General features: G+C 34.2%; 1 protein-coding gene across 1 annotated transcript; it reads left to right on the top strand.

The window, feature by feature from the left end:
• Positions 1–353: 353 nt before the first annotated feature.
• Positions 354–4,568, top strand: LOC115973413 (LRR receptor-like serine/threonine-protein kinase EFR). The gene is made up of 2 exons (XM_031093671.1): positions 354–3,360; positions 4,213–4,568. The coding sequence occupies exons 1-2, from the start codon at positions 354–356 to the stop codon at positions 4,566–4,568; spliced, it is 3,363 nt and encodes a 1,120-aa protein (XP_030949531.1).
• Positions 4,569–12,075: the final 7,507 nt, after the last annotated feature.

The following is a 12,075-nucleotide window of genomic DNA, read 5'->3' as shown; positions in this document are numbered from 1 at the left end:
TCTTTTTTTTTTCTTTTTTTCAAACATGACGGGACGGGAGTGGAATTTTGAGTCATTGGCAACTATAGAGCATAGACTTCCATGTGAGATTGCCAATCAGTTCTATAGGTTATTTAGCATACCATGTGCATGTAACACCAATTATCCATAATTTGTCCATAAAGTTGAGGTTGGCCAAGACTTTTAAGGCAATAAAATTATATTATGTTCACACATATGATTGAATTCCACTACCACACGATATGAACACCCACCCCCACAGGAATCGAATTGTCGCCTATAAATTAAACTCAAGCTGTCTTTCTTGCACACCCAAGCCTTCTTCTCTGTCTCCCTTGCACACTAGTCAAGTCATGTCGCTAATAGAAATGCCATCCATTCTCTTGCTTCTGCTCTTGGCTTATCTCTTTGTGCAGCCATGCATACCTCACATGTCCCAATCCTCCAACAACTTTACTGATCAATCAGCTCTTATTGCCTTCAAATCTAAAATCACTTTTGCTCCAAACGATACTGCCTTCACTGCTGCTGGTAACTGGTCAACAACAACAAACTTCTGTGAGTGGTTTGGGGTCTCTTGTAGTCGACGCAGACAAAGAGTCACGGCCTTGAACCTTTCCTACGTGGGTCTCCACGGCACCATTTCCCCTCATATTGCCAACCTCTCCTTCTTAGTTTCACTCCAGCTTTCTAACAACAGCTTCTATGGTTTTCTGCCTCATGAGATAAGTCGTCTACACCGCTTGAGGGAACTTATCTTGTTATTCAACCTATTGGAAGGTACTATCCCTCCAACCATACATAATTGCCAGAAGCTTGAATATTTAAATCTTTATGACAACAAGTTAAGTGGTGGCATACCTAAAGAGTTGGGCATGTTACTTATGCTTCGCATATTAGTCATTGGCTCTAACAGTTTTATGGGTGCAATTCCATGGTCCCTCGGCAATATGTCGTCATTAAAGATTTTGGATTTGGAATACAATAACCTCACTGGTACATTCCCTCTTGACATCTTTAACTTGTCTTTTATAACGGTTATTGCTATTTCAAATAATCACATCTCAGGAACTCTTCCGGTGAATCTTTGCAAGCATTGTCCTAATCTTCAAGGACTGTATATTTCCTATAACGAATTCAGCGGTAAGCTTCCCTCACAGTTTAATCACTGTAGAGAGCTTTCAATCTTATCTCTGTCAGCCAATAAGTTTGATGGAAGTATTCCAAAAGGTTTTGGGAGTTTAGAAAATATTGAAATTCTTTACCTAGGAAATAACAACTTAACCGGAAATATACCTCCTATCATAAGCAACCTGTCGATGTTAAAAGAGATTTCCATTGGCCAAAACAACATTAAAGGTAGCATTCCAAGTGATTTATGGCGTCTCCCTAATCTGAATATTTTACAATCTTCCATGAATGATCTCACCGGAACAATACCCCAAAATATTTTTAACATTACGTCTCTAAAAAAGCTCGACTTGACTGCAAATTCTTTTTCTGGAGATCTTCCATTAGATACTAGAATCTCTTGCCCTAATCTAGAAATTTTGACTCTTGGTTTAAACAAAATCAGTGGTCATATCCCATCATATCTTTCAAACTGTTCCAACCTCATCCAAGTAGATTTTGCTTCAAATTTACTCTCTGGGCCAATACCCAGAAGTCTTGGAAACTTGAAATTTCTCCAAAGACTTAGTCTGGCTGATAATCAGCTGACTGGGGAGCCTGGAGATCAAGAGCATAGTTTCCTTACATCTTTAGCTAGTTGCAGATTTTTGGAGCTGATATCCATAACCCTCAATCCCTTGAATATTACAATCCCGGATGCCATTGGAAACCTTTCAGTTTCACTTAAATACTTTTATGCAGGTGTATGCCAAATAAAGGGTCAAATTCCAATGGGAATGGGTTCCTTTAAAAACTTGAACGCGCTTGAATTGACGGGTAATAGTTTGACAGGAAAAATACCGTCATCATTTGGGGGATTGGAGAGCTTACAAAGATTGCGTCTTGGCGACAACAAGATTGAAGGTTTCATCCCAAGACAACTTTGTAAATTAAAGAATTTGGGAGAATTGATTCTCTCAAATAATGGCCTCTTTGGATCCATTCCAGATTGCATTGGAAACCTCAATCTTTTGCAAAAATTATACCTGAGTCATAACAGGCTAATATCATCAATCCCATTGAATTTGTGGAGTCTTAAAAATCTAATATTCTTGGATTTATCAATGAATTCCCTTGTTGGATCATTGTCTCCAAACATGACAAAATTGGTTGTTATTGTAGACATGGACTTGTCTCGTAACCAAATTACTGGAAACATTCCGAGTATCATTGGTACTTTTGAAAGCCTTAGTTATCTAAATGTGTCAATGAACTCATTCCAAGGAGACATTCCACAATCTTTTGGACAATTGAAAGGATTGGAAAAACTAGATCTCTCATACAATAATCTCTCTGGTGCAATTCCCAAGTCTCTTGACGCACTTCCATATCTCAAATATTTGAATTTGTCCTTCAATGACTTATCAGGAGAAATTCCATCTGGTGGAACTTTTGCAAACTTCACAAGGAAGACATTTTTAGGTAACGAAGCACTTTGTGGGAATCCAATTTTTGGAGTTCCACCTTGCACAAGTTCGAGTTCTCGAGGATTAAAGGTGAAGCAACTTTTGCTCAAATATATTGTACCTGTCATTGCATCATTTATAATCTTTGCATCACTTGTCATTATGCTGAGAAGACATCCAAGATGTAACATACATATTCTAGGTTTACCTATCACTTTGCCTTCTGTGGATTATAGAATGATATCATATCATGAGCTTTGTTGTGGGACGAACAACTTCTGTGAAAGCAACTTGCTTGGAACTGGAGGTTTCGGTTCTGTGTACAAAGGGACACTGTTTGATGGGACTATTGTTGCTGTCAAAGTTTTAAATCTGCAATTAGAGGGTGCTTTCAAAAGTTTTGATATTGAATGCATGGTGTTAAGGGCAATCCGACATAGGAATCTAGTTAAAGTTATAAGTACATGCTCCAACACGGAGTTTAGAGCTTTGGTGCTGCAATACATGTCAAATGGTAGCCTGGAAAAGTGGTTATACTCTCACAACTATTGCTTGAATCTTGTTCAAAGAGTAAGCATTATGGTTGATGTTGCATTAGCATTGGATTATCTCCATAATGGTCAATCAGAACCTGTGGTTCATTGTGATTTGAAGCCAAATAATATCCTCCTGGATGAAGACATGGTTGCACATGTGGGTGACTTTGGCATTGCAAAGATTTTGGTCGAAAATAAAGACGTAACACAAACCAAAACCCTTGGCACTATTGGCTACATCTCACCAGGTATACTAATTCACCTCTACTCATTTAATTACAAGGCTAATTTCATGAATAACCTTAACAATGGCTATTTGCAGGAAAAACAATGTGTTATGTGTGCCAGTTTTCACTAGCTCAAATTTGTAGTTGCATTAAATTCATAGGAATATAGTATACACTACTCAAATTATTTGTTTTATGAGCCATGCTGACTAGTGAAATACGAATTAATTAAATAGGATCGAGATAGTGTGAGTTTCAGTATTGGACTAGTTAATACAATCATAATACTTGTTTGGCTTGCCTTAAGCCCATTTATAGCTCATTTTATAGCTGTTGACTATATACTAATGCACTTTTGGTATAGTTTATTTTTTTAATTTTTTCTTTCTTTTCAAATTTGTTTATTTGAAAATGCTTTACATAGAAAAAATGGAAGTTTAAAAAAAAAATTAATTGTATTTTGAAAATGTGTGGTTTGAGACCACTTTACCAAACAGTCACTCACTTGTCCTAAAATTGATTAAAAAAAACTTCAACTATGTCTATGGTGACAAGCCTCCAAGTTAATATAAATCATTCAATGTCTAACTTAAATGGAGACACAAAGTAAGCCTGATGATTACTCCGAAATCCAAATAACAAAGATAAACCATTAGGACATAATAGGACCCCCAATAATAATAATGAATTATAAAAAATAGGAAAAAAAAAAAAAGGAATCTAGTATATGTGGCTACGTTAAATACATTATAAAAATGTATAGATGTGTGTGTTTAATATTGATGTATTAAAAGGATATAATGGTAAAGTGCTTTTTTTTTCAAGCATGTGGATCACTAACTTAAAACTTCTTGACAAATGTGAACATAACAGAGTATGGTTTTGAAGGGAGAGTGTCCACCAAAAGTGACATTTATAGCTATGGGATAATATTATTGGAGATGATCACGAGAAAAAAGCCCACCGATGATATGTTTGTTGGAGAACTTGCTATGAGGCAATGGATTTTATCACTACCTTACAAAATGGAAGTCGTGGATGATGGTTTACTTAGGATAGAAGATGGAAGGGATGTAACTTTCATGCAAACTATTCTGTCATCTATCTTTGAATTAGGCTTGAGGTGCTCTGAAGAATTACCAGATCAAAGACTTGACATCAAAGATGTGGTGGCCAAGGTTAACAAAATCAAATTGGCACTTCTTGGAAATAGAAATAGGGGTATTTGACATCTAAGTTATTGCTTAAGTTCCTTGTGTGTGCTCACATAGATATGTTGTAAAGCAAGCTTTCATGTTTGTCTTCTTTACATTTTATCTTCTTTTTTTTCTTTTTTATGCCTTTTGTATAATTTTGATATGAGCAAGGTTTATTCTCCATCCAACCCATCATTATGTGGTGATTAATAAATCCATCTAGTTGTATTAAATCATATGGCTCAATGGCTCATTTTGTTTTGGAAATAAACACTATCCTTAGTTTGTTTCCTTTTTGATCTGTCTGTTGATAGCCAACACGCATTTCATTCTTATAATCTAATCTAGTGGATAAGTTGTTTTAGGTTGTAAAGAGAAGAATCAAAACCCATATTGTGTGTCAAGCCACATGTACACTTGGATGGTCATTCGAATCGCTATGTAATGACTCCATTGTTTTGGAGAAATTTTCCTATTGTTTTGGAAATAAACTCCTTCCGACATGCAATTAATTCTTATAATCTAATCTAGTGAATAAGTAGTTTTAGGTTGGAAAGAGATGAATCAGAACTCACATCCTGTGTAAAGCCACATGGTGCTACTAGGTTTAGTCTGATACTGTTTGTAATTACTAGAGGAAAGTGCTAGCTACATATGTGCTTATATCCCAAAAGGACAAAATCATGTTATAATTGGAGCTTCTCACAATCACTTATAAACCTAAAATTCACCTAATAAACATCATGTGTGAGACTCAACACACACCTATACAAAACACACGTAAATAATCTAATATAATCAAATCATGAGCATATTAATCATGCCCACAGAAAATACTCAAAGAGCCTTAGTCACCGTTAACTAAAGAATTGAAAACATTATTGGAAATTTGGCCCATCACTTCGCATTAGGACTTTCACATGATTGTCTACTTGATCATTGGATTTTTTATTTGAACAATTCTGCGAATTAGATTTGTAAGAAATTAAATCTTATATTAATATTACCGTTAAAAATCACTGAATTTAATCATATAATGTATACATGGTAGAAAGGACATTTCAAAAGTATTGATCATGTGATTAAATAGCTTTTAGGGAAATACTAGTAGAATATTTGATTCATCACAAATCTAATATGTATAGAGTTACTTGTTCAAATATAAAAAGTCTAATAATTAAATTTACATTCATGTTGAGGTTGAATGATAGTTTTAAATTTTTTGTATTGTTGCATTTTAACATGTAGTGCAAAACCGAAACAGGCTATTATTATTTTTTTTTTTTTGAAATCAAACATAATTTTATTTTGTTGTCATATGAAAGTTGTGCTAATTCTTAGTGGACAAATAAAAGTAGAAAACTTAGAGCATTAACACCTGGGGATGCAAAAAAGTTTTTTTTTTGAATAAAAAAATTTCTTATTTTACACCCTTAAAACCTACTTTATCTCAACCAATATCTCAATTTCTATTTTTAGATATAACTTATTAAAATAATATAATTTTTTTATTCTTTTTCTCTTTTTTTTTTTTTTTGAACTATGCTAATGCCGCATAAAGTGACACAACTTGCCAATAGAGAAGTGAATCCACATATACCTACTATCATCTCTCTACCATTGACAACTGACAACTCGGCACGTGGACGATTTGTGGGACAAATTATTCCACTTTATGTTGGACAAGCATTATTCTTTTTTTTTTTCCAATCTGCTACTGCCTACCACAAGCACAGTGACCAAATCCACCTACCAAAATCCACTAAATCTATCTATACCAAAAATTCAAAATCAACAAGAACCCAGGCCCAAAATAAAACATAGCAAAATCCCAACAAACCCATTCCAAAATCACCCAAAACCAACCAAAAAAGAAAATTACAATAAACCCAAATCAGATAACCCAAAACCACCGAACCCGCCGCTGCCGCACCACCACAACAAACCCAGCGCCGCCAACAACCACCTACAACCGATTCAAAATCCAAGCCAACAACCGTCATATTACCATCAAAACCCAAGCCAAAATATCCAATCTCTACACCGATTCAACTGATTCAACCTAAGCCACCACATCCATGCCTGCAGCAACCAATAGCCATCGAGAAATCCATCGATTTAAACCCATCGAAATCGCCGCCACACACCCACGCCGCCCAATTTAAACCCACCAATTTCAACCCAAGCCACCACACCCACGCCGCCCGCCACCAATTCAAGCCCCAACCCCGAAACCAAAGCCCAACACCACCAAAACCACCGAGAGAAATCCAAGCCCCAGACACCGATTCAAACCTCAGCCACCGAAATCTATGCCCAGTACCACCGAATCCACCGAGAGAGAGAGAGGGTGAGAAGAGAGTCAGAGACGAGAAATTTATAAAAACCCATACCTTGACGGAGCATTTTTTTGAGATTTTGGTTCTAAAATAGCAACTAGATTGTTTATGACCCCAATGCTAGTGCTCATATAATTCTTTCAAAAGAAAGAAAGGTTTAGTTGGTTGAGACCTACATGACTACTACGTATCACTGGTAGTAGATCTATAATGCATAAGAATATATAAATACTAGTCGTTAACCCGTGCAAAGCACAAAGAATATCTACAAAATCTATATAACATTATAGTTATATTTGTTAGGTTCAAACACCCTCTTCTTGAATTATCAAATTATTAAAAAAAATTAACCCTCTTCTTCACTTTTTACTCAAACTTGTTTTCATAGCTCATATTTAAACAATCATAGCATGAAATTTTCTATTAATAGTAAAATTTGTGTAAAGACAAATTACAGTTTCATATAAAGTGTACATACCCATACTCTATACCTCTAAGAAAGGAAACATCACAAACCCTTTACATATGTAGGTTAGATTAATTTAAAACACACTACATATATTCCAAATTTGATAAGCCAACTCAATAGTAGAAAAATGTTCTTTATAAAATTAGATAGTAACATATTTTACAAAAGGGGGCAATTTTTTGTAACTCTATCTTGCTGCTCATATTCTGCAGTATATAACAAAGTAACTTATATATTTAGGTACAATGGGCAATAGCATTAGCTGTTTATAAGCACAATTCAATATAGACAAATGAGATAGAAAAGAAAAAAAGTAACATAACAAATACAAAAAGTACCACTGTTCCAGCCCTCCATAACTTCATAAACAGAACCCTTTCCTAACCCAAAAAGACCACCAACAACTCTCCACAGCAGTCAAACCAACCTCTCAAAGAAACCCAAGGAAATCACGACCAAAAACGTATAAAGCTTCCTCCTTTTTCTTATTGAACCAAGAAACCCAATAAAAGTAGCTCCTTTTCCCATTCACCCTGCACAACCAACAGAAAGAACATATACAACAAAGCAAGCAGCAAGACATGGGAGCAAAAAACAGAAAATAACTCTATCTCTACCTTTCCCAACATCCTTGATTGTAGGGCCTTACTTTCTCTTAGTTTCTGCTTTAACATATATAGTATTAGATTAGATATTGATTTGAAATCACGTGAATAAACTGCTAGTTTTCCATCATTCTTTGGACAATATTCTCCCCCCTCCTTGTTATAGGATTTCCGAAAGAGCAATTAAGAATTTTGATTGAATGATTAAATTTATTAATTTCTAACAATTTATGATTTTTAGATAAGTGGTAATTTATTTATAGTATCAAGACAGATGGAATTAAGTATGAAATATCTTAAAATTTAAAGTGACACCATTGCCTGAAGGAAAAATGTTATACAGGTCTTGCGTAATGAACTTTTTACTTCTTTGGATTACCAAAGCATGGTTGAAAAGAAATAATATTCATGATGGCTTATACGGTATCAAAAGATAAATAAATTCATGATGGCTTATAACTGCCTAAAAAGTATATCTTGGTACATAGTCTCAAGAGATGGGATTAAAAGGCTTAATTATATTATAAATTTCAATACCAGAAGACTTGAAAAAATAACCTGAAAAAATTAGCAAGGGGGAGAATCTTTCCAAACTTAGAATTTAAAAGTTTAGGGAACTGGAGGTAGAAAGCTCTAGTATGGATCTAGGAACTAAGTTATGTGGGAAAACAGATCATGCCATATGAACACTATTTAGGAATTTTATCAATCTCTTGTGAGAAGCCAATAACAAATTTGGAAAAAACTTCCAGTTTGAATTCTTTCAAACTTAGGTTTATTTGCTTCCATCTAAAACAACCTTTCTAACAAAGAATGCTTAAAATCACTAAAATGAGACAACATACAATATATATTGATTACTATCTTAGGCATTAAACTAATCAGTGCTTTCAATATAAAAAACTTAGCAGTCTCAATTTTCAAAAGAGAAAAAAATACTTATCCCAATGAAGACAAACAAATACTAATCACCCTAATGTCAGTTAATTATTTTTGGGTTCTATTTGTTGTTATATTTCAAACTTAACCCCACACCTTCAGCACAACCAAACCCATAAAATTTATTGTACAATTTGACATCCAATTCTCTTTTAATAGCATCCAATGATTCATCGTATATTAATAATTGACGAAAATTTTTAAATAATAATAATTTATATCAATACCTGTAAGCTCCTTCAACAAAATCACCAAGCAAGTCCAATTGCTTCCACTAATAGTACTGAATAGAGCCTATAAAACTGTATAGAAACACATAAAAGAATTGAGCAGAATTTATAAGCCAACAAATAACGAACAAAAAACAAAAAATAACTCTATCTCTACCTTTCAACAGCAACCATCATAAAAGGATTGAAGCAAAAAGAATTAAAAGTAAACTACAATAGTAGGTAGTCAGTTGAATGAATTAAACCCTTAAAAAAGGTATGTACGCAACATGTATTCCTCCTCCTCCTCATTCATAAATGGATTTCTTTAATGATCACATCCAATTAATTACATGACCCAGCCAGCAGCAAGAATTATTTCTAATAGTAATGAATAGACAATCACTTTTAAGTGAATGGATTAACACCACTCACAATTTTACATGAAATTTATATCAATACCTGTAAGCTCCTTCAGCAAAACTTCAGCAAAACCTGACATTTATCAAAATTCATCATCTACCACTATAAATTGATGCAAGAAGGTCACTTCTAAAAATAAATGACTTCTAAACATCATAACATAATGAAAATGATATATGTAAGAGTCTATAGAATAACACATAGGAATGTAATGAAAACAATAGTATGAACCATGAATCAAATTTTAAAGTAAATTTACATATGGTTTATCATATTTGTGGTTTTCTTACTAAGTCTTAGTGATACCCATTGAGAAGCTACAAACAGCGCAAAAAAAAAAATTAAATTAAAAAAAAAATCCTTTTACAAACCTTTTCTTTTAAAGATATATAGATAATAGGTCATACAATATCAATTGATTTGTGGTAAATTATGATGAAAAAAGCTTCAAGGCCCCAATACTTATAATTCACTTAAGTCAGAAAGTAAATTTCCAAAGTAATAATCTATTTATTCTAAAGACAACCACACAAAAATACATGTAAACACTAACAATTCTATATAAACAAAATTAAAACTTAAAGAAATAAAAATTGAAAGAAGAAGATGAAGAATAAGAAATATTAGAAGAAATTCTTACCCCAAAATTCTTAGCCGCAAGTTCATGTTGTCTTTACAACCATGCCTCTTGCTTTTGCACATCCTTTACAAAACACACTCTAACTTGAAACACCTAAGCCATCCCAACCAAAATGAAAATATCACCCATTGAAAAGCCATAAAAGAGTCAAACTTTACACATATAAATAGAGAAAAAAGACAAACTTTACACACATACACATATACATGGAGAAAGACAGAGACCTTGCAAGTAGTGTAGATATCAATGGCTTGAACTGAAAATTGAAAGGGGCTGTACAAAGGTCTGAAATAGGTAATTTGAATTATCTAAAGATTCTAAACCCTCTACATCTAAACCCATCAATCTATGAATTCAATTATAATTCACCCATGATCCAATTCTACGCATCACATATGAAAATAACAATAATAGCAAAGTAATGTAAATCAGAACCAATAACCAAAAATTAAAGAAAGAATCTTCCACCTCTAGAGGAAGAAGCCCAAGTTTGAAAACCCACTAAAGTGTTTGAGTTCTACCACAATAAGATATAAAGCAGAAGAAACCATAGCCCCTAAAGTAAATACAATTAAATTTTTTTTGGAAACGCCTTTTTAAGGCTGGCGAACTAAAGGCAAATCATTCAGCCATAGCAACCCAAAACACCAAAAGTAAATAATAACAGGGTAGGTAGGTTTTCAATTGAAAGAGAATCAGAATTCTTACCCGGGGTTAGGGTTTTTGAATTTGACAGTGGCAAGGAAACTATATATGTACATAAAAACATTACACATACGAAACAAAGAAAGATTTGGCAGCATTACACACACAAAACAAAGTTCTAAAAGATAAAGGTTTAGGATTGGTTTCAATTAGTCAAAATATAATCCAAGAACCAAGATAACATCAATTACATCCTAACCTCTTCGTTTTCTTGCTGAACACAGAGAGCAAACCGTCAAAAAAAAAAAAACCCTTTTCATATCAAACTTCGCTTCAAGATTAGCCAAGTTTTCTCATCTATGTGAATTGTGGACCATTGCATTAATCAACCAAATTTCGGTTCACAATTTGCAAAATTTAGGCAAAAATTCATAACACATTGATAGATTTAATAGTAATAAACAATTAGAGTGAAAGATTTACAGAGAAAACAGCAAAGATCGTAACGTACCTCAGCGGAGCAACCACGAACCTCGTGGAGAATGACCTTAGGGCCATTGACGTTTTCGTCATCTTCTCTCTCTCGCTCGCCTTTTCTTTTTTCCTAATTGTGGAATAGCTAAGAGAATGAATCATATTAGGGTAGGGACGGCCATGTTTTTTTTTTTTTTTTTTTAAGATAAGTATCTGGTGTTTTTGAGTGAATAGAGTTTTTAACTGAGTGAAAAGAGTTTTTAATTTTATTATTTATTTTTTAAATATTGTGCTGATGTGAAAAATTGTGAGAGCTTTATAGGCTTCGGTTATATATATATATATATATATATATATATAGATTATGTAATGAGGTGTAATATATTGTGGGGACCAACCCAGAACGACAAGTTGGCTGGGCCTTGGGCCCGTCCGAGTACCATTATGTCCGAGGAGACGTCGCTGCCCAGAATCCTTACTCAGGCCCACTGGGGCGAAGAAACCACATCCGAGGAGTAATTCCTCCTCGGACATTCCAAAGTTCAGGTCAATGACGCATCCCGGTTACTGTAGCCCTCACTCCAAACACGTAAAAAGAAAGAAGACTCAAAATATCTCAGTAAAGGCTGTCACTGCAACTCAGAGAAGACCCCTGAACAGTGCTACCTTGGTCACTGCAACTCACAAAGAACTGGTAAGGACGTCTGATGGGACAGGTGCTCAAGTGGGGGTTTGGATGATCAACAAGTGTAAGGCCCAGATGATAAAAGAGGGCCTATATAATATGTAAGAGTCCC

Source organism: Quercus lobata, chromosome 2 (assembly GCF_001633185.2).
Source record: "Quercus lobata isolate SW786 chromosome 2, ValleyOak3.0 Primary Assembly, whole genome shotgun sequence".
Lineage (NCBI taxonomy): Eukaryota > Viridiplantae > Streptophyta > Magnoliopsida > Fagales > Fagaceae > Quercus > Quercus lobata.
This window is presented reverse-complemented; position numbering and strand designations above follow the sequence as displayed.